This window comes from Oryza brachyantha, chromosome 6 (assembly GCF_000231095.2).
Source record: "Oryza brachyantha chromosome 6, ObraRS2, whole genome shotgun sequence".
In the NCBI taxonomy this organism is placed as follows: Eukaryota; Viridiplantae; Streptophyta; class Magnoliopsida; order Poales; family Poaceae; genus Oryza; species Oryza brachyantha.
In genome coordinates this window covers 17403262-17428291 of record NC_023168.2, presented here as the reverse complement: position 1 = coordinate 17428291, position 25030 = coordinate 17403262, and the positions used below count along the sequence as shown (strand labels likewise).

General features: G+C 39.8%; 3 protein-coding genes across 4 annotated transcripts; 1 reads left to right on the top strand and 2 right to left on the bottom strand.

The window, feature by feature from the left end:
• Positions 1-545: 545 nt before the first annotated feature.
• On the bottom strand, positions 546-6612 carry LOC102703041 (AT-rich interactive domain-containing protein 5-like). The gene is made up of 14 exons (XM_006656201.3): positions 6173-6612; positions 5381-6021; positions 5250-5289; positions 4078-4130; positions 3900-3945; positions 3277-3369; positions 2924-3046; positions 2796-2847; positions 2656-2728; positions 2323-2389; positions 2012-2062; positions 1610-1702; positions 1401-1533; positions 546-1004 (listed from the first exon to the last, which is right to left on the bottom strand). The coding sequence occupies exons 2-13, from the start codon at positions 6001-6003 to the stop codon at positions 1432-1434; spliced, it is 1416 nt and encodes a 471-aa protein (XP_006656264.1). The 5' UTR covers positions 6004-6021; positions 6173-6612; the 3' UTR covers positions 546-1004; positions 1401-1431.
• Positions 6613-9929: 3317 nt separating this feature from the next.
• LOC102702763 (MORC family CW-type zinc finger protein 4-like) lies at positions 9930-20790 on the top strand. Its single transcript, XM_040525118.1, is given in 20 exon segments — positions 9930-10065; positions 10875-10956; positions 11503-11653; positions 11997-12130; positions 12539-12671; positions 12673-12890; positions 13387-13570; positions 15832-15933; positions 16038-16373; positions 16686-16769; positions 16848-17006; positions 17552-17635; positions 17735-17871; positions 18452-18571; positions 18612-18669; positions 18756-18868; positions 19531-19711; positions 19797-19890; positions 19981-20097; positions 20243-20790. Coding segments are annotated over 19 exon segments (2517 nt in total). The 5' UTR covers positions 9930-10016; the 3' UTR covers positions 20079-20097; positions 20243-20790.
• Positions 20791-21184: 394 nt separating this feature from the next.
• Positions 21185-25030, bottom strand: LOC102702477 (expansin-A16). Of its 2 annotated transcripts, none has more exons than XM_006656200.3 (3): positions 24617-25030; positions 23155-23476; positions 21185-21660 (listed from the first exon to the last, which is right to left on the bottom strand). In XM_006656200.3, the coding sequence occupies exons 1-3, from the start codon at positions 24762-24764 to the stop codon at positions 21351-21353; spliced, it is 780 nt and encodes a 259-aa protein (XP_006656263.2). In that variant the 5' UTR covers positions 24765-25030; the 3' UTR covers positions 21185-21350. The 2 variants fall into 2 exon arrangements, with proteins under 2 accessions (XP_006656263.2, XP_015693813.2); XM_015838327.2 differs by lacking the exon at positions 24617-25030 and adding an exon at positions 23620-23692.

Genomic DNA, 25030 nt, shown 5'->3' with positions numbered 1-25030 from the left:
GCATTTCCCGAGCAATTTCTTTTAGTACATATCAACATCTTCAAATACATCAGTTCAGTACATTGACAAACTCACATCTATGTATGCAGCATATATTTGCAGAAAATGATAATAAATATGACATTTAAAAGTTGTTCGGGTGGCCTAATCTGCAGCAATAATAAATTTATCAGATCCAAAATGAAAACATATATCGAAGGATGGTTCAAAGTGAACGTTGGATAATAAAAGGTAACCAAGAGTATAAATGTATAATTTACTGTAAAGTAAATTTCTGCAATAATTATGGAAATATATTAAACAGTGCAACACCGCAAAGCATTTGTCAACCATAATATAACTTCCGTAGATTCAATTAAGCAATCCATGCAAGTAGTATATAGGGGCTCCGGTTCTTCTGGATCCTCTGCCGGCACCGAGGCCAAGACAACCCAATCATTATTCATGCTGCCATTTCGACAACGCTGCCATATTTCACTTTATGTAAGCAGTTAGCCAATTAGATCAGAGACTCATTTCAGAAACAAAAATGAGACACCATCATGTAACAGCTTAAAGGTACGGTTCGCACAGCTTATCAGTTCAGTTATACAGCTACAATTACAACAGCAGTGCACAGAGCAACAGTTACATCCAAGTATATGTCTGTCTTCATGTTCTGAACAGTATGAGAACTGAATATTAGGAATAACCTTACAAGCTACATGCTACAAATCATCCCCTTCTATTTGGTTGAAAAAAAAAGGAAGAAAGAAATCATGAACATCAGGATATTAACATTCTAAACTACTACTAGAATCTGAAGTTCGAACTTAAGCTACATATCACAGTCAACGCACTGCCAGATACAGAGCTACATCATCTAATTAACTGAATTAATTCATACAAACAAGACAGCACCGCAGAAGTCTTGCAGCAGAAAGTAACTAATTTGCAACGAAGATCAGGATGAACAAACTTCTAGGCCCAAGTCAATTACATAAAACCCACCAGTAAACGCAATCCTGCAAGAGAGGATGTGGGTTAGTTCGTACAGCTTACTGAGCACAGTTTAATGGCATTCAACCAGAAGAAACTGATGTGGTCTACTCTACTCCCTTCCCTCCATTTTACATTGCAAGCTTTTTACCCTTGCCTAGATTCAACCACTGGTCAATGTATATGGTTTGTATATATGTCTAGATACATTAGTGTCCACATGAATCTAGGAAATGCTAGAAAACCTTACATTGTTAAATGGATGAAGTACATGAGATCAGTTTACTGAAATCCTCTCAGCACATCTCAAACTTTGACCAATAATACATGCTTTTATTTTCATTATACTCATACAGATGATAACCTCAGAACATGTAAAATTTGCAGGATATCTCTAGGGAACAACTAAACAAGGGGCATACTTGCATATTTGCTCCATCTTGTAGAGCATCATTACTTTGACTGCTCAAATGGTGCTCGCACAAATAGTTGTCCATGGAGAGTGACAACTGCTGAAGTTTGGTGAGGATCAATTCGGGAGGGCAAACTAATAACCTGAAGAGTACCAAAATAATTCAATTTATGAAACAAAGCAATGAAATAAACTCAAAATGATTAACACTTAGCAAACCTTCTTGAATGGAGTAACACCCCAAGGATTGTCTAGTTGCTCAGGCTCTCCAGTAACTATCAAACGACCAGCAGGATCTGACTGAACATGTACCTGCATCAACATGTTAGGTATCATAAAGGAATATCTAGAACCAAACTCATTATTCCAATTTTTGCAGCATGAGTCTTAAACTTGAAATTTGAAACTTTATATATATATGGAGTAAAGACCAGAAGTACATGTAGAAACTCTTTTTTTGTGGCATCTGTTAGTTTGTGTGAGAGCACCCGAAAGTTTTGTGCATAGGATTTCTTGCCAACTTATAAGTTATGACAGAGGGGGTGCTTACTTCTGTAAATGATAACTGAACCAAAAGTGCCTAATTGCATACTAGCTAATTGAATGGTAGAATTTGTTTACCTCTTCACGCAGAAGGCCAGGAACCAATGCATAGACTTCATAGCAATCTTTCTGCAAGAAAAGAAGAAATGCATTTACAAAATGACAATGAGAAATAAATTTTCACCTGATTTCAAGTCAATAAATGCTGTTTCTAAACTTCCACAATAGTCAGAAACTAGATGTACAGATTTCAAATATAGCTGGTTCACTATCCTAGGTTTTCGTAAAATCCATTGAAAACTACTATAACTGAGAACTGTGAGGAAATGACTAAAAGAGGCACCAAAGATCATGATGAAAAGTAAAAAAGATGATGCAACGATACTTACAGTTCGCCGAACGTTTATCTTTACCCAATCAGCTGGAGGGCCCAGGTCAAGAACCATTGAGTCATTTCTGCCAAATAGGAAATAGCAATATTTGACATCAGTTCACATCCATTAAAATTGAGTTGGGAAAGTGAACAGTTCAACTGGCATGCCAAACCCAAATAGTAAATTGGATGAGCCTTATAATATCATCAGACAAGCAAAAGAAAAGACTGGTGTCTATATCAACATTGCATGATTCTTATAGATGCTCGATGGCACTGAAACACCAAAGGGCATTGAGAGATTTTTGTCTGATGGTTATAAAAAGATGTTTAAATGAATGGAACGTACTGTAGCTTGTCAGATTTATATGGTACCACCCTGTCGTCTTCCAAGGTTGGTGTCCTTTTCCTCTTGGCAGAACCTAAATAAATTCCAAAATAAGTTATAATAGCATAATGCTACTTAGACTATAAAATCAAGAAATGTACCGCTGCTTTTAGGAGTTTTATCCTTCTTTAAGACAGAAACCGTCCCTTTATCCTGGTGAAAGACAAAAGGTTATTGATGCAACATATTGCAAGTAACCAATGACCATTTGACTTGAACAGAAACATACTTTGATTATTGGATCAGCAATTTCGCCATTCCCTAGCAAGCGCTGAGAGTGCCAGCCTTGCATAGCGCGGGTTGCAGATTCTCTTCTAGCTCTTCCAGAACTAGATGCATTGATTCCACCAACCTGTATCAAAATAATTATCCTTATAAGTTCTTTACTTACACATCTAAAAAATATAAAATGGTCAGATTTTAACACAACTAAACAAACATTCTGTTGGCAATATAAAATGGTCAGATTTCAATAAATAAAGAATTGAAGTTAGTTAGAAACAGGCCTTATTCATGTATGATTTCCATATGGATCATGGAACACTAACTTTGCTCTAGGTTTCACCCTACATACGACTGTACCTGACTTTCGGAAGCAATCCGCTCTGTCAAAGTAGATGCTGCAACTTGAAACTCGCCTGTCTCAATTTTGTGTTTCTCGTATTCAAGGAGTGCCTATACAGGATAAAAACAATAAAAAGGGTCTGTGAAACACATGAGGGGAAAATCAATGCACACATAAAAAAATACTCAACTGTTCTGGTAAAACTGGCATTAATGTTTACAATATATTTTATAGACTAAGTTTCTTCCCAGCTAAGAACCGGTATTCCCTTTGCAGTTCTGCTTCAGTAATTCAAAGAAAAAAATTGATTGAACAAATCAGCAGCAGTCCTTATCTACCCAGTAATTGAAGCCAAGAGAATGCAGCCTCAAATTTGATCCGCATCTCCGTGCCAGTCATGGAGATGGGATGGGATTTAGAGATATAGTCCTACATTACAGTTTGGTGAAACTTCCAATTGCATGCACTTTAAAGACTTGTTTCACAAGAATCATCCAAAATTCCAAATAAGTTAAATAAATTGATTTCTTTTCTTCCGTTAGCTACGGCAGTTGTCATTGGCTCGTAACATGTGATGATTCAACCACAACACAGCTGCAACTAGAGAAGTAAAGCTGCCGACAACTGGGAATCTACATACCTTCTCATAAAAGTTACGGAAAGTCCATGAAACAGTTGTGCATGTTCTGCATAGAACATAGGAAAGAATACAAATATAAGCTTATGCCAACTAAGTGGAAGCTTCCACGATTGCACAATTCAATTGAGATTCACCAAAGGCCTCAACAGAATGATTGCAGAATAAATCAGATACATACTTTGGAGGCTTGAAAGACTCTCCCACTTGCCGCCATAGTTTGCACGATGTCACCTGTTAATGAAACTAGTAAGCAGGCATGCAACGCACATTACCTAAAGATTGTACAGCAATGTTACAGATCACAATTAAGCATATAAACATTTTAGTTAAACAAAGAAATTAAGAATAGCTTAGAGATCACTTCTGGCAAAAATAATTGAACTTATAATTCTGGAGAGAAGTAATGCATGCAAGACATCATTTTCCTCTTAGAAATTATGATAAGTATCATTGTTTCTATGCAAAATGGAGCTGCCATCATGAATGGCATACGTGTTGTAGAAAACAGAAACGTTGATTCTGAAATCTATTTCTTGACACAATCAGGATAGACAATTCAGGAGAAATGGTGTGAAACTAGATTGGATATAGAAAAATAGTTGCAGGAGCCTGCGCATGATGCATCAAATTAAGAAGATCTGACGGTCATATGGGAAAGAAAAATAGGTAGGCAAATTGAAATCAGCAATTATATACAGGCATGGAATTAGATTAGTACATCATGATAACAAAGGTAGCATACCAAAAGGGACATTAGATGCTATAAGCCTAAAACATATGGTGTGTTTTCTTAGCTTATAGCTTAATGCTGGATTCGTTCTACAAATCTCAAACGGTCAGCCAATAAGCATATAGCCAAAGAAGCTCACTTAACCAGTTCAGTGTGACGAAAATATCGGATTTGTTTTCTTAAAAACTGATACAGAAACAAGAAACAGGAGTAGAAAGGTATGTCTGCAGTCTTTAAGTTTAGTGTTTCCAGCTCATAAATACGTTATGTGCAGCAAACACCAAATTTTTACTCTTAAAAAAAAAGTTTGGGGCGACAGGTGTGTTCTACACCCAGCCCCAGTTCAGAGGATTATTTTGTGGTTGTGTATATGTGAAGACATGACTGTACTGTTTGCATGTTTTTTTTTTAAAAGAAAAGAAGTAGATCGTTTGCACATGTCCATATGTAGGTGGCCAATTGATCTCATATGGCTATGCAGTTTTAAGATTTGAAAAATAAATCACATTTTTTTTAATTCTAAGTCTTTTGGTATATTTATTGCTGTTCGTTGCAATGCACCGTGGCAAGCTAGTTAGCTACAACCTAGATACAGTTCAATGAGGTGTTAAAATGAGTACCTGCTCATAGCCACCCAACCCAGTTACTTGTCTCCACAACCTATAAAAACGATAATCAGGATAAAATCAGTTCATGTCCATAGTCCATAATACATTACAGCACATAAGAATAATGAGGACGTTGTACTAACTTGAGGCAATTCAACCCTTCACCATAAAACTTTGGGGGCTTGAATTCCATAAGCTTCTCCCTGTAAAACCGCTCAAGCTCCTTCATGAAAGCAGCTTGCTCCTCCTCAGTTCCCGAGTCATCACCACCACGGGAGTAATCAAACATGAAGGAGTTGCTTGCGAGCTTGGACAGCACCGGGTCCTCTACGTCTTCCCCAGCTGATGCCAACGTAAGTTGTTTCTCACCATCACCACCCTTCTTGTCACCATCACTGCCACCTTCCACTTCTAGTGCCCGGCCCTTCTCACCGTCTGCCTTCGCATGCCCATCCCCATTCTCCAACTTTTCAACCTCCATTTCAGCCACCTCATTTCCACCAGCATCCCTCTTGCCGTTAGTCACAGGAATATCTTTTGAATCATGCGCTGCGGCCTCACCCTCCTGCTCCACCAACTCCTCCTCTGCATCCATGCCTTTATGCTTCGCTGAATCCTTCACAGAATCGACGGCATCAGCGGCCTCCTCCAGGCCATCCTCGCCCTTACCAGATTTTTCTTCTTCCACAGCCTTCGCTTCATCCACAGGGACATCAGCTCCTGGCTCCCCCTCACTTTCCTGAGGGGCGGACCTAAATTGGGCCATGGGGATTCAAATGAATCCCTTTTTTTTTTAAAAAAAAAACTGCTATTAGTACTACACCACGCATGCAACAAATTAAGCAAATTGGAAGGGTTAATCGGCGAGAAACAAATCAATCCAAGTCCTGCATGATTCCGAATCTACCCAATCAAGGAGGAGGAAGAGTGAATACCTTCAATTCGATTCCAATCGGGACGCTGGCCAGCCAAGTGTGCGAGGACGCCCGCAAACAGTCGGAAGGAGTAGGCCCTAGGGCACAGGTGTCGGGAAGTGGAGAGGGCCGTCCACACCGTACCCCCCAATCCTCTCGCCCGGCCGCGCACAAGCGAGGGGCGAGGCCGTGGCCGCGCCTGCCCCCGGAAAACAGCGCCCCGGCGAGCAGGTACGAGCAGAGTCGGAGAGAGTAGCGCCGTAGAGGCAAAGGGGGGCGGGGAGGAGGCCGGCGCGGTGAGGAGGGCTCCCTGGAGACGAGGGAGGCGAAGGCGGAGGCGGAGGCGGAGGCGGAGGCGTCGCGGCGGGCGGAAACCGAAACCCTAGCCGGAGACGGGGGAGACGAGACGAGACGGCGACGGGCGGAAGGTGAGCCGGAGAGGGGAAGAAGCCGAAATGAACAGGGGGAGCGTTTTGAACTGGAAGCGGGTTTATTTCACCCGCTCCGGTTTATTTTTTTTCCTCTCCTTTTTTTTTTTACCGTTTCTGCGTGGTTTTTTCATCCATTTTTTATAGTAAAAAAAATCTCGCTGTGTGTCAGTTTGCCGCTTTTATACGAGAAAATCGGATTGTGTCAGAAGCTTGTAGGAGTATATATACTCCTAATTTTGGCAGATACTATTTTTATTTATTTACTTATATTTTACTGGGGAGGAAAAACTGGAGTAATTTACAGGACAGCCTGCTGGGCCGTTATGCTCTGTGGGCTTTTCGAACTGCAGGGCCCGTTCAGGGTGAATGCCGGACTGCTTGCACTGCGGTAGGTGGGCCACGTAGTACCACGGTGTCCGCTGGAATTTTTTGAATTTTTAATGTTATTTATTAAATATTTTACAATTAAAAATTGCATTTCAAAAATTTACATAACTACCTCCGGCCTTTCTATAGACGGAATATTAACGTGGCAAACGACCACCTAGCCAGGAGGGACGGTCGGCAACGACATGTCGAGTCATTTTGCATTTAGGCCGCTTCCGTCCTCGGAGGGATGACCGGCGACAATGCAAAATGGCCTGATATGTCGTTGCCGGCCGTCCCTCCCGGGAGGATGGCCGTTTGCCACGTCAGCATTCTGTCCTCCTAGAGAGCGGCGAGAGGTTAGTTATGTGAATTTTTGAAATGTAAAATTAAATTTATAAAATATTTAATAAATAAAAATAAATCCGTGTCCACGGTCCCTCGTGCGAATGGGCATGGGCCCTTATCTTTTTTCTTTTAGGTTACGCTTATGTTTATAAAATTCAAATTTTATGTTTTTTACTTTAAATTTAAATTTCATATTGAGGTTTTCTTTTATCATTGCTAATTTTTTAGTCTTGACTTGTAGAAAGAAAAAATATATAAAAGGTATATTCGTAATTTTGAGACAAAAACTAATTGCACAGATATGGAAGAAAATCGTAAGACAAATATTTTAAGCCTAATTATGCCATAATTTGTCATAAGTGATACAGTAATCAATATATGCTAATGATAAATTAATTATACTCAAAAAATTTATCTTACAATATTTTTGGTAGGATTTGTAATTTGTTTTTTTATTTATATTCAAAACCACCTCTGACTGAAACGTAACATTAGTTTTAGTTCCAAAAATTTTTAAAGTCTAACCGCAACCACCGAAACATTAGGGCCATGATGGGATTCTCGGGGTGCGGACTTGCGAGGCGCCAAAACGGCACACGAAGTTGGGCTGCAGAGCACGCTGACCATTGGGAATCTGGGATGACGACGCGGTGCGACGACGATACATACGGGACTCGCCGAGTTCGCCTGCCTTCCTCGGTGGTGGACTACGGTCAAAGTTACCGCCAAGGTAAAACGGTAAAAAAAAAGAAGCCAAGAGAAAAAGGCGAAACGGAGGAAAGCGTTTTCTTTTCCTTAAATAATAATTCCACGTGGCGAGGGTATATAGGCAGTTGCCGCCTCCGCCGCGGCGTCCGTCCTCCGAACTTCCACGCTCCGTCGTGCTCCTCTCCCGTATCGCGTGCACGGAACACGGGCCGCTCCGCCGCCCCGAATCCAAACCCGCCTCCCGCCGGCTTGGCCGCGGCCGCGGCCGCATCGCCTCCGCTCCCTACCGGTAATGGCCGCCGCCGGGCCCCTTGCTTCGCTTTTGCTCGCTTCGTTTTTTCTTTTGGTGGTGGGGGTGGGGGTGGGGTTGCCCCCCGCCGTGTATTCCGGTGGTTCGTCGTGTGTGTGCATGCGCTCGGGCGGCGCAGGTGTGGCGGTGGTCGGCTGCTCTGGTCGTAGACGGTGGCGGAGTGATCGGAGAGGTGGTTGCTTGAGGCTCGGGCTTGGGGGTTTTTGGTGGTTTTGTGGTGGAGTGGGTTTTTTGTGGTGTTTCGTGACGTGCTCGCGGTTGCTTGCGTTGCGTGGTGGTTGATCGAGGGCTTTTTTTTGGGGAAATGTGTCGATGCCCATTAGCTCTCCGGTTTGAGTTTCCTCCCTCGTTTGAGGGGTAAATATTGCTCTGCAAATCTGCAATGCACTTGATGGCTTGGGGGTTTGGGGTTTTGGTGGTGTTCGTGACATGCTAGCGGTTGCTTGCGTACTTGTTGGTGAAGGATCAGAGGCTGATTTTCTTTACTTGGGTAAAATCTATGTCGAGGTCTATTGACTCCATTCTCTCCCTGCTTCGAGTTTTTTCCCCTCCATTTGTTGGTAAATTGCTTTGCAATGCCATTAATGGCTTGGATGCGCATTAAGAACTTGCTTGCTGAGCTTTTCTTTTTGTGTGTTCATGTGCTTGCGGGTCTCTATGAAAGGCGGGTAGTCTGTTGTGATTTCTAGGGGTGAAGGTGGTTGCTTTTAGCGAGCTCGGGATGTAACCGTGTAATCGAATTACTCCCTGCTGCAATAAATACTTAACGCATAGTTTGAATCTTAGGACATGATTTTGTTAGACTTTTGAAGCTTTGATTACTGGTAACTTCTCGAATGCTTAGTTTTGGCCTGAAAAGTTCTATCATAATTCATAAACTTATTAGATTTTATAAACTTATTATAATATAACATTGATGGTGAAAGTTTCAAATAGTTATGATCGGAGATGTTAAGCAACACAAGCCTCCACTTTTGACTGTTACCTTAAGTGCTTTGTGCTGCTCTCGTTTCGTTTATAGTGGAATCCACAGCAATATGTTGAGTTATACGAAGCTGTGAGAAGGGCACTTGATATGAGTCATGGCCTTCAATGAAGCCTTGGAGTTGGAGCTGCATTTACCATTTTGACATGTACTGGAGAATTGTACCTCGTTGCTATTTGCTTGTACCTGACTTATAGGGTCTGCATTTGATGTTTTTGTAATTTGTAGAATTATGTAGTTGAACTCATCGGGCGGTTTTAACTTTTAAGCATGTGATCTGGCATGTATTAAGCATTCTGGAATCTGAGATATATGATTCACCTGCAAATTCTTTTTGTGTTTGTCCTTCCTGATGATTTTTGGCTAGATTGACCTGTTTTACCCACTTGGTGTTTTTCTTTTGTCATATATTATCTATAAATTTATAGATGAACATTTTTGCAACTTGGATTTGGGAAGTTTGCTTCATCTAGTTTCCATTCTGGCTTGATGTAGGAAGATTAGCCCTGCGGCACGAGTCTACATTTCTGGATCTACTGGCTTGTTCAATTCACTAATTGGTCATGTGTTACTCCTGAATGACAGTGACCTGCTTAGTTAATACTCATGTTTGGTTTTAGTTTCAGTGTACGTGCATGATGCATTGTATTTTGTTTTGGGAAAAAAATAGTTATCTTTTGATGGGTATTGCTGTTTACAGGGGGAGAAGAGAAGGAAATGACGCATGAAACACTTGATTTGAATGAACAGCCAAATAAAAATCAAGGTATGACTATATGAGTGTCATTGTCACAAAGGATAGCCACATCCTTTGTGTAAATCAGGCTCCTCTGCAAAATTAAGAGGAAACTTCACATATCACAAAATCTGACATGTACTTTTATTTTGGAAACTCTATCATCTATACCCCGAAGTTTATATTAACAGCTGTAGTTTGTACTTTTAACTGATCAACAGTATTTATAGATGTGGACAGGGTCCAAATGCTCACTTTTACATATGTTCAAGTCCCAAACTTGTCAAACTTAATTTTTTTTCTATGAATAACACTGTAGCATAAAGAGCAGAACAGAAATTAGCTAAAAAAGGTAGCATGTATTACTCTGGACCAATGAAGATGTATAAGGCATAATTCTGATATCTGAAGTTTGGAACTAAGTCTAGATGGTTGGTACTCCCTCTATGTTTGAATGTACGACGCTTTGACTTTTGGACGTGAAGTTTGACCATTCGGGATATTAAAAAAATAGAAACATTATTTATTTTGTTGTGACTCGTTTTATCCCTATAAATAGTTTAAGCACAATATATATTTTTTAATATTTCCACAAGTCTTTTAAATAAAACGAATAGTCAAACGTCGAGTCTAAAAGTCAAAGTGTCATACATTAAAATATGGAGGGAGTATAACTTAAAAATGGTACAGCAGATGTTAAGTAATGTCAACATGTTAACAGTTATTCATATTAATTATGAATGGTGTTTTGTTCTGATAGATTGTTGTTCAGTTTTTTTTTTTGTAGAGTACATACCTCATGAAAATTTTCCTGAAGGATATATATAATTTTGTGGTAGGTGGCAGCTTGAACTATATATTGTTACAAAAGGATTCTAAGAACATATGCCGCACCAAAGTCTGTGATATTCCAATAAAAGTGTAAGTTGATCTCATTTGTTTCTTATCTGTGAATACTTTACAAGATTTACATCATTCAAAAAGAATTATTCTTGTTCTCTATCGCATACTATTGTCGATTGGTTTAATTTACACTGTGGATTAGTGGATTTCCTCTTCTGTTATACAGTTCAATGTTGTTGTGCTCATGTTGTAATATCAACCTCATCTGACTGCTCCCATTGTTTCACTGTATTTATCAGAGGCTTAGCCCTCCATGCTCTCAGACGAAATAAATAGTTACCAATAGCATACCCCTGTTAAATGACCAACCCTATTTTGTATCATTAAAAATGTGGTAGAGATTCTGTAAAAATATACCGCCAGAGTGAATCGTAGCTACAACACTGTTAATTTTCTCAATCTACAAACACTTCTATAAAAATCCATATGACTTTGTGGTCTTAATTTTATGGAGGCATCCTATGACTGCTTTTCACGTTTATATGCATACCTGGTTTGATTTTACACAAATGTCCTATCGCTTTATAACACTAAACTATACTAATTTGCACTTTCCTAATACAGGCCCTCAATTTGGTCAATTATTAGGTTTGTGCCAACTAAGGTGTACCAGCAGCGTGATTTCCTGAAATTTTCACTACTTCCTGACCCTGAAGATGATCGTCAGAATATTGAATGGGGAAAGTTCATGCGTTTCCTCTGGGATAATCAGAGGGTAATTATTATTTCAATTGTCTGTATATTTAGAACTGCTAATTTAAATATACATGTGTTCTAAAAATTTACGAGATAGAATTGACCATTAGGAAACTACTGGTATTACTTCCTGAATTATACTAGGTGGGGTAGGTCATAGGTGTCAGACAGTACATCTAGGCTGAGTAGAGGGATGCCATGCACACAGTACTTTTTATCTTTCTTTTAACCAACTTATGTGAGTGTTTTGTTCCCCTGCAAGTGAGTAGCATGTTGTATCTTATTATTAGCACTAATAGCAACGTTCTGTTCTCTATTTGCCTTTAATGAGAGGCCCTTGTTCTTGTTCGGTGCTTTTGAAGGTTGCTGTTGTTAGTTTCAGCTCCTTCGCCCTACATATTTTCCCCCCTCAATCTCATGAACTCCCTAACTTCTCACATGCGGTGGTCATGTATGAACAAAAAGATCCTGGAGACAGCAAACCGATGTCTGGAGTATCCGGTGAGTGTTTCCCTATGCTGTTTGTTGAACGGAATGCATTGCTTGGATGAATTACTTCTCCTTTTATTTGGCTGACCCGCTAAATTGTTCTTCAAAAAAATACCTGGAAATTAACCATTAGCAATACATTTCAATAATCCACATTTCGTCAATATTGATTTATTCATGTTGGTTTATTGTTCCATAAGTTGCAATTGTATCTCCCTCCCTCTTTATTTACTCCATTTAGATTCTCACTTGTTCGTAGTGTTGGAGTGAAGTTCTCTCTTTAGTTAGCATCAAAGATATACACCACCATATGCGTATAGTTAGCTATGAGCTATTGATGATTCATTTCTTTCTTCAATTTAACTGTTATTCACTTATCTCTTGTGCCGCCAGAGAGACACATGAATATTGCTACAACAAATGCTTTAAAAAGGCCATGTAAAAGTGATTTCCAGTCTGGCTCAATGAATCCAAAGTCATATTTGAGAGAGGAGATTTGTGATAGTGGATCGCATCCAAAGGATATGAACGCTTCACGTGTCACAGACCCTGCATAAATCAGTTCCAGAATCATCACCATGCGAGTCTGTTGAAGATGGCCCTAGGATTTTAGATCCAATAGTGAAAAAGAGAACAACCACTCTTGCAAAAAATTTTGTCAGCACAGATCCTAGTTATCTGCGAACACTCAGTCAGACACATGCTGGCTGGGTCTTTGGAGCAATAGCAGAGCTCATTGACAACTCTAGAGATGCAGATGCATCAAGGTATGTCCATTTCTTCCAGGTTGTATAGCCTGGAGTGGAGGCTATTTGTTTTTAGATGATTTTTAGGGCCAGTTTGGCATGCACTATGTGATCTGATTAGTTAAGAGTTTCTTTACAGGTTCTAGTTATAACATATTTCTATTGTGGCAAAACATTGAAATAAAAGTACAAAACTATAGAGTACAATCTTCTGCTTTACCAAACTAAGTTTTCTTAATCGTCTTGTTTTGCTTCTCTTCCAGATGAATATGTACATGTGTATTCTATTGTTGTATAAACTTTACATATATACTGCTTTCATTGTAGTATTTACAAAATGTAATCAGCAATATGTGTACGAAGCAATTCTTCTATGAGGCTAGTGTTGTATACATACTTTAAAGACTATTGAAGCTTTTCCTAATTTGATTATGCTGTTAGCGTATTTTGAAGATTATTTGGGGGCAAATTGTGTTATTTGGTTGAGCTAATTGTTATTCGCCTATCTTTCTTGAAGGTTGAATATTTCCATCAAATCATTGTTTTCGAAGAAAGCTGAAAGAAAAATTCCTGTCTTATGTGTAATTGATGACGGGCATGGAATGACTTATGCTGAAATGATGAGAATGATCTCATTTGGTCACAAACGACCAGATGAGCATCGCCAGGATCAGATTGGGAGGTTTGGAATTGGATTTAAGGTAAACCAGTCACATCTTCCTCTTCAAGTCTTTTTTGTTCACCCTATGGTTACCGGTTCCTTAACATTTCTGATATTTAAATGATAATTTATTTCATATCAAGGTAATTTATGTGGTATTGATGTCGCATGTTGACTTACTTAAAATGTACTGTGAACTCTGTTGTCTGCATTCCATATACACAACTCAGTTATTTCGCGCTACATGATGCTCCTCCTGTGAGTAAATTAGAACTTGTTTCTATATTATCCAATACACTTCCAAACATGCTTTCTGCAGCAATAATTGACTATGGGCAGGGGCGGTACCAGGCGTGGGGCAGCTTGGGCTGGAGCCCCATGCCTGGCCAAGAACATTACATTGGAAAATTACTATTTTTAGTTAAAATTTAATCAAAAAATTTCTATTTTATTTTTAAGCCCCTAGGCTTAATAAATTTCTGGTTCCGCCCCTGACTATGGGTGCTAGTTAGATAGGTCTAAGCAACGCTGCAGCCCGTTTGCAGCCTGCTGTATGGTGTAGTCGAAGCCCATGTGGGCATGTGACCTAGTTGTGGTTGTAGTGGGCGGCTTAGTACTATTTTGGAAGTAAGTGGGTGGCATGTCAGCTTATAAGCATTGGTTCTACAACTCTAGTGCCTCCAGTTTAACCTTTGAGATAATCCATTGTATACCCCTGAAATTTTAGCTAATCCCTTCCATGCCTCTAAATTTTGCTTACTTCCTTATATATCCTCAAATTTGATTTTGATCCCTTCCGTGCCCCTCAACTAAGCCCCTCCCGTTAGTTGACTGTCTAATTTCTATAAAATTGACCATTTTACCCTTTGGATGAGCATACAAATTTATGAATCACATTATTGAAAATGTAAAAGATTATCACATGAGACTATTAATACTTATGTGTTTGCTATGTGATACATTATTTATGAAAAAAATATTTTTAGATAATAAAATAAAAAATATGTATTTATTTTATTTTTTAAAAGTCATAAAAATGAGGAACGTCCATACAAAGATAGGATTGCCAATGCTCATGATATTTTTTAAGAGTGCTCCCAATAAAAAATCTATTGCCCTACTAAATCTCAAATAAAAAATTAACTTATTATATTGTTTTATTTTAAAAATTTATGTCAAAATTTTTTGCACTAATTATTTAGTCCCATTAGTTACATAAAATGCACATACTATGTACTCAAACAAAATTTTTAATTGTTTTTTGAGCTTATATTCAAACCTAAATCATCAAGGGCATTAAAGACATTTGTCACAAACTTAGAAGTGAAATGAAGGAAAATGTAACGGCAAGGGCATGGAAGGAATCAAGTTGAAATTTCAGGGGTATAGAAGGGATCAGGTAAATTTCAGGGGTATATAAGGAGTTGAGTGAGTTTTCAGGGATATACAGGGAATTTACCCTTAAACCTTTTTATACAAAGAGGGAGAAGAAAGTGTAAGTGGTTTGCTATGCAAACATGGTCCGCTCCACGTGCTATGCTAATGCTGATTTTGAAGGCAGGGTGTTACATTTTGCTATGCAGAGCACATGTCACTCACAAAGTTGATGTGCTTTTGTTTTTTCAATCTGTAAGCTAACTTGATTTAAAATCTTGGACCGTACAATGGTTGACTGCACAACCAATGAACTCAAATCAATGTTATCTGATCGCCCGATTAATCGTGACTAATCGGGCTGATCGGTCCCCTAACCTTGATTAGGGCATTCTAAACGATCAGGTTTCTGATCGTCCGATTAATCGGTGATCAGGGGCGATCAATTGGCCGATCAGATGCTCCAAACGATCAGGCTGATCAAGATGTTTTGGGCCAGCCTGGAAAATCTTGTCACTTAGAATTTTAGTTGGGCCGGCCCATTATTTGTAGGGTTTCTTTCCCTCAAAGTTAAGTACCATCTAACCCTCAAATAATATCTCTATTGTTGCATATTATGGTGCACACTAAATAGTATATATAATTATTATGTTCCGGTAAATATACCGCACTACTGTACCGATCAGCCTTGATTAATCGGGCTGATCGACCTGATCGGTGCCATGGCGATCAGGTCCGATCGGCCGATCAGACAACATTGACTCAAATAAATGTTAGTTATGTCAAAACATACTATCTGTGCTAGTGTTCAAAACAGTTATCATATTACATTCATGTTCAACCTAATTTATACTTGCAGATGTTTGTTTATGTGAAAAATTGTTGTTTTCTTGCTGACTTTACTGTTTTCATGGTGCTATTTTGTAGACTGGTGCTATGAAACTTGGCAAAGATGCAATTGTGCTAACCCAAACTTCATCTTCCAGATCAATCGCCTTTCTATCTCAGTCTTTTAATGAAAATAAAGATGTAAGAATGGTTCTATGTACTTTCATTCTTAGTCTATCGGGAATGCTGTAGCTAGGTAGCTCACTTGTATAGTTAAGTAGCTAACACACTGCTAATTGCTGTAGAATCTTGAGATACCTGTGGTAACATTTTGTAAAGAAGGGCAATACATGGAAGTTGATTCAAGTGTCCAATCTGAAGCTACTGCTGAGTATAATCTGAATGCTATTAAGGAATTTTCTCCCTTCAATGAGTATTTTATCGGAGAAAAGCTAGGGATATTTGGTGAAGACGGTACTGGAACACAGATTTATATATGGAATTTAGATAGATGGGGTGCAGATTACACATTGGACTGGAGTTCAGGGAAGCCATCTGAAGATCCTGTCCATCAAGGGTGTGGAGACATACTAATCCGTTCAAGAAGAGTCAGATCACGTCCAGGACAAACAAGTAACAATGTATGGATAACCTTGACATATTTAAATTTTTATCTTGGAGACAGGAGGCAACTTTCAGTTTCAGTTACAGAATCCTGAAATTTATTATGTCGTTCTGATGGTCTACAACTCCTCTTAAGGCTTATTTAGGACCTTGATGAGCATGTAGTGGCATAGCCTTCTCATTCTGTACACTGATTCTGAATATACTGTGACCTTGCATGATTTTTAGTCAATACATCAGTGTTAATGACTTATTCTTCCAGTAAACTCTGTTTTACGGAAAGGCTGAAAACATTGTCTGGCCTAACTAATTCTTTCATGATATTTTAGGTGCCATTGGACTATTCTCTTCAGTCCTATTTGGAAGTTATGTTCCTTAATCCTCGGATGAAGATCTCTGTCCAAGGGTCTCCGGTAAATACCCATATGTCATTTCTTTCTATTTTTTGGCACATTCATATTCTTTTCATTTACTGTTTATTTTCTTGGTAGGTCAAAACCCGCCCTTTCGCAAAGACTCTTAACAAGACTTCTGTTATATCTGGTGAAATAATGGGTAGGACTATTCAGTTGACCCTTGGAAGGAGCAATGTTGAATGGGACAGAAGGAACTGTGGGATTTTCTTATATTGGCATGGCCGTCTAATAGAAGTAAGATCATCTGTTCTGGTATCATAGTTAACTCGTTATTGCACCAACTTGTCCATTCAAGTTCAACCATATTCCCCTTGAGTATTCTCCAAAACCATTTTTGCACTAGAATAAATTCTCCGGATTGAAGCACACATGCCAATGCAACTGTTCAAAATCAACATTTGATACATAACACAAACCGCAACGCTTCTTTACTCAAATAGGCTGCATGAAGTCTCTCTCACTGCATTGCTTGGTAGAGTAGAGTTGGAGGGCAAAATTTAGCCCCATCTTTGTTGAGCACGGAAAATTTGAAATCTGTTGAATGCAAATGTGTAACAACTATCTTCAGGAATTATAATGAGATTTAGCCTTTAATTATTCAAATTTATTTAGTTATGCAGCTGCAAACAGTCCACAAACACATATTTGTTTTAATGTTCTGTTGTGGTAACTATTGGCTTTCACGTTGCACAACAAAAAAACATATTATGAATGATGCCTTCCTTCATCACACGTGCACCATTATTCTAAACTTCTAATTTTGTGTTCTCTCTTCTCAGTCTTACAAACGGGTTGGAGGTCAAAAGCATAATTCTGACATGGGACGTGGAGTAATAGGAGTTGCAGATATCACAGATCTTATAGTATATTTCCAAATATACTTGTCTGCCATGCAATTCAGTTCTTGTTATTTATCCTTGTGTTGTCCCTTTAATAAATCTTTCTGTACTTCTTTTCTGCAGGATGATGAAGATGGCAATTCATGGGTTCTTAACAGTAAACAAGGGTTTCAAGATTGTGAAATGTATGCCAAACTGGAGGATTGGCTTGGTAGGAAAGCGGATGAATACTGGGATACAAATTTTGACAGTCTCGAATTGGTATGGGTGCATGATGCAGTTGATATTGGAAAATATTTTAGATAACGCATGCATATTTGGCCATGAAGTTCTCTTTGATATCTCTATGCATGCTAACTAAACCTCTCAAATGACAAGAACAAGGTATGAGTAGCTGACAACACTGTACAGCATAGGCTGACAGTTGACACAGCTTCTGATCATGCATGTATGGAGTAACAACCCTAAAAACCAGAAGAAAAAGTTGTCCTAAAATGGCTGCACTAGAAGGCTTTTAAATTTTGGGTAACAATATCATTTCAATATTTAGATTGGCTGTGTAAAAAGGACATGAGCAGATTTACTTTGAAAATTACTGAAACAAAATTTATTATAACCTGGGGATGGCTGTAGTACAGAAACTTTAATTCAAAAAGCTTCCTCAGCAGTTCTTTTACTCCCTCTCTTAGGTTGACAAATATACAATGAGTCAAGTTTATGTAAAAAGTGCATAGATTATGTTGTATGTACTATAATCATTCTTGATATAGCATGCTCTCCATTTCAGTTTCTGTTGTATACATTCCATAAGTCCTCATATTGCCTTCTTTTTTTTGTACAAAGCACAGAGAGGACATGCCTCATAAATACTCCACTTAGGCTACATACAAACTGCACGTGTACTTGTGTTAATAATTTTGTAGATCAGAAGATGCGTTTTCCCGTTAAATGCACACACTTGTGTACACTTTGATTAAACAAAGCACAATGTCGATCTTAGGAGTTCACTTAGGTAGAGTAATGACAATGACTCATCCACTCCCACCATCAGGCCACTAGTTCATCATCTTGTTTTAACTTTCAGATTCTTCCATTTTCTTTTCTTTTTAAGCAATATTCACTCCAGTTAATTCCCTTTATCCAGAGAAAAGGGGCTGAGCGCTGCAAGGCTGATCATGAGTGGGTTCAGTGCTACAGCTGTCGTAAATGGAGAATATTGAATGCAGGATTTGATACAAAGTCGCTGCCAGATGAATGGTTTGTATCAACCAATCATTTTGTCTTAACATTCAGGTTTTGCATTTTCTATTGTAAGGGTATTTGGCATGGCATATCAATGCTATCGTCTATTGGATAAAGTTCATTTTTTTTAGTTTGCAATAGATGAACTGCACCCTTCTGGTGTGCTGCAGCTGTAGAAACAGTCTACTTGTGAACTGTACTACACTTAATATATGGATAATAGATTTCTTTGTAGAAAGAGAACTAGCCAAGTTCATCCTGTTGGTTCTTTAATCCTTTCTTTAACACTTGTGAACTGTACTACACTTAATATAGAGGGTGAGGGGGTCTTTAATCCTTTCTCAAACCACCTTTTCCTTTCTTGCTTAATGAAAATATACGCAGATCTCCCGCGCGTTTGAAAAAAAAAGTCTTGTTGGTTCATCCGTTTAGCAGTTGGATATTCAGGTTGCGGCTATATTTAGTTTAATAAGATAAAATGGTATTTGCATTGGGAACTCCATCGGTCTATGATCTATCCATTATTAGGTTAAAAATATCTTAAAAAAGTATGTACCATAACAATCACAGAATTTCAAGAAGAATTCATCTTGGTTCACTAAGGCTATACATGGGCATAGCCACTGTCTTTGCTTGCTTCTTGACAGGGCTGATGTGTTAAACTTCTGAAATTTCAGGTTTTGCTACATGCCACCATTCAATGGGGAATGTGAGGTACCGGAGCAACAAATGGGACGCGGTGTCATTGTGATAGGTGAGAAGCGTATCCAACAGGAAGAGGTAGCTAAGGTAAATGCAAACAAAATGAGGTCCGAGGACAGTGAGTCTCGTAATTTTTCTCAAGATGAAGATGTGAAGGTAACTACAAATCCAAATCTTACATTTACATTTTTTTAGGGGTAAAATCGTAGAAGGAATTAAACTATTCCTGCTATATGTTCAGGACGTCAAATTAATCCCAACAGTTGTCAACAAGCGAAGGAAATCATTGAATGAGACCCGGTCAATCGACAAACACAACAGTGAAGGTAAGCATGGTGTGTAGACGAAAAGATAATCTATGAAGTAACAATGGAAGTACCTAATTTTAGCTTTTATTTTGCGTGAACCAACAATCCTGCTATCAAACGATGCTGAAGGTGAGTCCTCACAAACCGAGCCTGGTACACCTCGCCCTCTTTTGAAGAGGATACGTAGGGGCCCTCCCAGAAGTTGCAAGCAGTGATGAAGAACGGCAATCCAAGGTACCTGTCCTCTTTTTTTTGTTCTTCTACAACGAGGCTTAAGCGTTTCTCTTATACTGGAGTCATTCTCACTCACCACTATCTGCAATCTCGTCTATTCTCTCATATACTGGAGGCTTAAGTTCTTTCTGTCTTTCCCCTGCAGCTAGCATAAATGACTTGTTCGGATGCCGATGCGTGATGCTTTCTCGCAGATGTAGTTCAGTTCCCGACTTGTCTGCTATTCCCTCCGTTTCATATTATAAGATTTTCTGGCCTTACCTAGATTCATACCTAGATTCATAAGTGTACTAATAGATCTAGACATATATACAAGATATATATATTGATACATGGATGAATCTAGGCAAACTCAAAAAGTCTTATAATACGAAACGGAGAAAATAGTTCATAAGCAAACTCAAAACCCATCAATCGTGGTCGTGGCGGCGGCTTGTTTGTAAAAAAAATGTGTAGTGTAATACTCTTTACAGCACTCTCTCAGCCTACCTATATAGTTATTAGCTCTTATCCATTTGTCTATCTCTTGTAAGCTTATAAACTGTTTCTTCTCTTTTCTCTTGCTCAGCATTTATCTGGCTTACAACCTGTTATTATACTTTGCTCCGAGAGTAGTGTGTATCCTCGCTCATGAAAGTCCTAGGATTGCGGCTTTTGGTGCTGAAATGTGTACAGTAGCCTGTCAGCAAACTATTGTCTATAGGTACGACAGTTTCGTATGGCTGATAGGAAGAACACGAAGATATTGCTGTGTGCTGATCGCAGTATGACTAGAAAAACTCTCCTCGCTGCACTAGCGTGTGCTTTACTGCTACTTGCGTCACTGTGTCGGCGTGAAACCCAGTGCCATTTGCATGTTCACCCAATGATTCATTCACAAGCCTCGCCAATTGATGCAAGCCTGCTCGACTTGTATGCCACATGACATGTCCTACTACCGCAAAGCTATGTTTTTCCTCTTATTTATGGTGTACTCTACATGTACTTTTGTGCAGCATATGCACCACCATTATGTCACCAAGCAAACAAGATGGTACTCCGTCACATTTTCTTCAGACGAGGTTACTCTAGTACTGGACCACTGATTAGCCCATCTTTATATTTTTTGTCAATCCTGCATTAATTAACTCTCTCTATATATATATATGAGCAGATCAAGCACAGCAATCGTCTTCGCATCATCCAAACCAAACAGCGATTTTTCATCACCTGTGTAATAATTATGATTATAATTACAATCATTGCGATCGTCCCTACTCGACAAGCTGCTTGCCCTCGAACGTCTGCGCGAACATCCAGTCCGGCGGCGCTACGCTGTAGGCGGTGACCGTGGTCCCCCTCCCGCCGGCGACCTCGAACGACAGCGGCTGGCCGCGGAGGTCGGCGTCGCACTGCCAGTTCTGGCCCCAGTTCCTCCCCATCGGTATCCACCCGGTCCTCGATCCCTTCACCTTCACCGCCGCCACCTCGCCGTCCGCCGCCACGTTCGTGATCAGCACCTGCAGGAAGCTGGTGCCGCCGGTGATCGTGAACCGCATCCCCCCGGCCCTGTCACAGCTCACCCTGCACCACCGCCGTTCATTCATTCACCGATGGTCAGCGACACGAAATCCAACATTTGCAGTATGTCGCTGCTTCATTCATGCAGAGTCCAAGATTATTATTCAGATAACGGAAATGGTTTACATTCATTTAAAGCAAGTATAATAGCAGACGGTAAGCTAGCTAAATACTGAGGTGGAGAAGATATGGAAAGAGAGGAGGCGATCGTAAGCTTATAGTTGGCTCGGACACAAGAAAAAAAAAACTCTATGAGAAAGATAAGTGGATCATATATTAATTATAAAAAGCTAACTACTATATGGGTATGAGTAGGTTAAGAGAAGCCTATAAGAAGTTTTATAGTCAGCTTACTATATTATTAACCTTGCTCTTAGGCACACCTTCACCGATGTTGAATTCGGTAAATTGTAGTTTACTCGCTCCATCTCAAAATAACTTAATACTTTTAGTTTAAGTTTGATACAGAACTGTACCACTTTAGTTTTAGAAAGATGGATACTTAGTTGTGTACTCTTGCACTACCGGCTGGAGCTTGGGACACACTCATGGCAATTGTCTGAAACTATGGAGGTGCTCATAATTAAGAAAGCACAAGTCAGATTTAAAAAAGGGTGGGAGCAGCAGTGATTAAAGATCTAAAGCTGCTCTTTGATCCATGCAAAGTGCCTGGAAACATGCACTACTGTCCATATATTCTGTGTTCCATCTCCAATGATCAAACATCATTACGAACTTTCGCGAAAGCAGCACTGCTTCAGTCTAGAATTATACACTCCAAAATGCAGAGCTCAAGAATGATAGCCATACGCTTTTGCATACTCAGATTCACACATCAGCTAGCTGACAAGATGATACGCTAGGAGTGATCAATGAGCAGGGAGCAACATGTCCGCAGTAACTGAATACTCAATCCAATTCTTAAATAGATGACGTTCTGAAACACACGCAATCAAACTTACTGAGAATTTATCTCATAAATGGTTCTAGCGGATTTGTGATGAAATGAATTTATGCCATTAAAAAAAATGAACCTCATGCTGGATGTGACACATCCTAGTGCAACGAATCTAGGCAGATGTATGTTTAGATTCATAGAACTAGAATATGTCCCGTCCCGTGCTTGGTCGGTTTATTATGGGACGGAGGGAGTGTACTGTAACTAAGACTAAGAGCATGTATAATAGCAGACTATAAGCTAGTTACAATCATATTTTAAGGAGAGAGAAGAGCAGCAATCTATAGATTTATAGCCAGCTACGGTACGGACTCTAAAATACACGTGTGTATGATATACGGGATCAGATATTAATGGTGTAGTATATATTTATAGTTAACTATTAAACAAATTGGTTATAAGTTGACTATAGACGATTTGGAGTCTGTAGTAGTTGGCTATACTATTAAACTTGCTCTAAGCAACAGTTCCACGACATGTGCATTAGAGATCGTGTCTATGTAAAGAGTACTTTGGGAGAAGAATAAGATGAAGATTACCTCCGGAACTGCACCGGAACAATGTCGGCCTTGGCCTTGGCGACGCGGAGGAAGGCGGCCTCCGACATCTCGAAGTGCTCCTTGGGGAAGTTGCACCAGCCGCCGTAGTCGTCGGAGAGGCCCAGGTTGGGGGCGCAGAAGTCGGTCGCCGTCACCACCACCGTCGGGCTGCCGCGCAGGCACCACAGCACGTGGTTCACGCACCGGACCTCGTAGCACCCGCCGCACGCGCTGCCGCGCCCGAACAGCGCCCCGCTCACGCCCGCCGTGTACCTCCCGTACCTGAAGATGTCCAGGTCCCCGTACCCACATGCTCCACCACCTTGCAGTTTCAGAGTTTCAGACAAAACGATTAATTTGTTTGCTGCATTACCAGGTTGGTAGTTTGACAAAAAGATAATCGCAGGTTCACAGTTCAGACAACCATTGCATCAGACAAAAAGATTAATTTCTTTGCTGCATTACCAGGTTGATAGTTTGACAAAAGGATAATCGCAGGTTCAGATTTCAGACAACCATTGCATTGCATCAGACAAAAGGATAATCTTTGCTCCATTCTCAAGTAGTAAGATGGAGAGGATCAGCTTCAGAGTTACTCCAACAGGATGTCACAAGACTGGTTGATAGTTTGATCATGTCTAGATGTACTTTGAATTCAGGATATCAGTGGCAAGTGAGGAAATTCAAGTGTGGTTGGTTTGCCATGAATCTTGTTCTGACAGTATGTTGGTTAATGGCACTTAAGCCATGGAGCAATTACTGTAAATGTACTAGAGAGACATCAATGTGGTACCACATGGACAGTAACTGCAAGGGAAGATCACTTGTAGGAGTACCAGATTGCTCTCATAATTGTTATTGTAAACAATTGTCAATGCATTTAATGTGCTTCAGCTTTTCGACAACCTACCTAAAAGGAAAAAGAGACTTGCATAATTTAAGGTCCACTTAGCCCAATAATGTACTATATCATGTTTCTTGCGTTTGATCAGGACAGCATTAGTGCACTAATGAACATAAAAGGTTTTATCTGAAGATTATAGAGATAATATTTGATTGGAATGGTAGCTTTATTAACATTGATACCAAACATTCTATTATAACCATGAAAGAAAACCTTTTTCCTACCCTTTTACAAATTAAAGCAAAATGGACCTACCATCAACAGGACACACATTGAAAGTTCAGTTCGAAGGGTCACAATCTATCTGAAGAAAGAGAAGGGGAGGGACAAGTTTCAGCAGTGAATCTTCAATCCTATTTTCTACTTCGACTGTAACTATAACTTCGCTCCCATCATGCCGGATCTGTACAACATCATCTGCTCACCGTTCATCGTTGCAAACTATATTCACAAATCCATCCAAAGAAAATGAAGAAAAAAAAAGACATGTTCTTGATTCTACCAACTGATAAAAGATTCAGTAGCTTGAACTGCCAAACACATACACAATGCACATACCATCGTTAAGTGGGTGCCCCAGGGACTCCTTGACGTAAGTCGCCGAGCCCATCCTCCACTCCTCGTATCCGCCATTGCCAAGCCTTATGCAGCCACCCAAGTTCACCCAAGAGAGCAGCAGCAAGAAGAGTAGCAGGACAGAGCTCATCACACCTGGATAACTTTTTGGTGATCAATGCCTCCTTCCCTCTGGAAGGGGAAGAGAGTGGCACCAATGGATTGGGGGAGGAGGAGGCTTGATTTGAGCTGCTGCAGTACTCTCTTGCCTCCTGCTTGTGTGGTGTTCTTTGTCTGAAACTCTGAACTCTGAAACGCGCAGTGTTTTGGCCTGTGGTGGGAGACTGGGAATGGGGGCGAGTCAAAGATGAAAGGAGCACAGGAGAGTAGAAGGGGTGTCTGCTTTTCCTCCTTCCT

What these genes read in the sequence shown, in the direction of transcription:
- LOC102702477 (XM_006656200.3), bottom strand. Translation starts at nt 24,764, where the DNA reads ATGAGCTCTGTCCTGCTACTCTTCTTGCTGCTGCTCTCTTGGGTGAAC. An exon ending in GGGGCACCCACTTAACGATG is followed by an intron (nt 23,477 to 24,616) that starts GTATGTGCATTG and finishes TGAAACTGCAAG; the next exon opens with GTGGTGGAGCATGTGGGTAC. An exon ending in GTTCCGGTGCAGTTCCGGAG is followed by an intron (nt 21,661 to 23,154) that starts GTAATCTTCATC and finishes GCGGTGGTGCAG; the next exon opens with GGTGAGCTGTGACAGGGCCG.
- LOC102703041 (XM_006656201.3), bottom strand. Translation starts at nt 6,003, where the DNA reads ATGGCCCAATTTAGGTCCGCCCCTCAGGAAAGTGAGGGGGAGCCAGGA. An exon ending in GAAGGGTTGAATTGCCTCAA is followed by an intron (nt 5,290 to 5,380) that starts GTTAGTACAACG and finishes TCGTTTTTATAG; the next exon opens with GTTGTGGAGACAAGTAACTG. An exon ending in TATAAATCTGACAAGCTACA is followed by an intron (nt 2,390 to 2,655) that starts GTACGTTCCATT and finishes CCTATTTGGCAG; the next exon opens with AAATGACTCAATGGTTCTTG.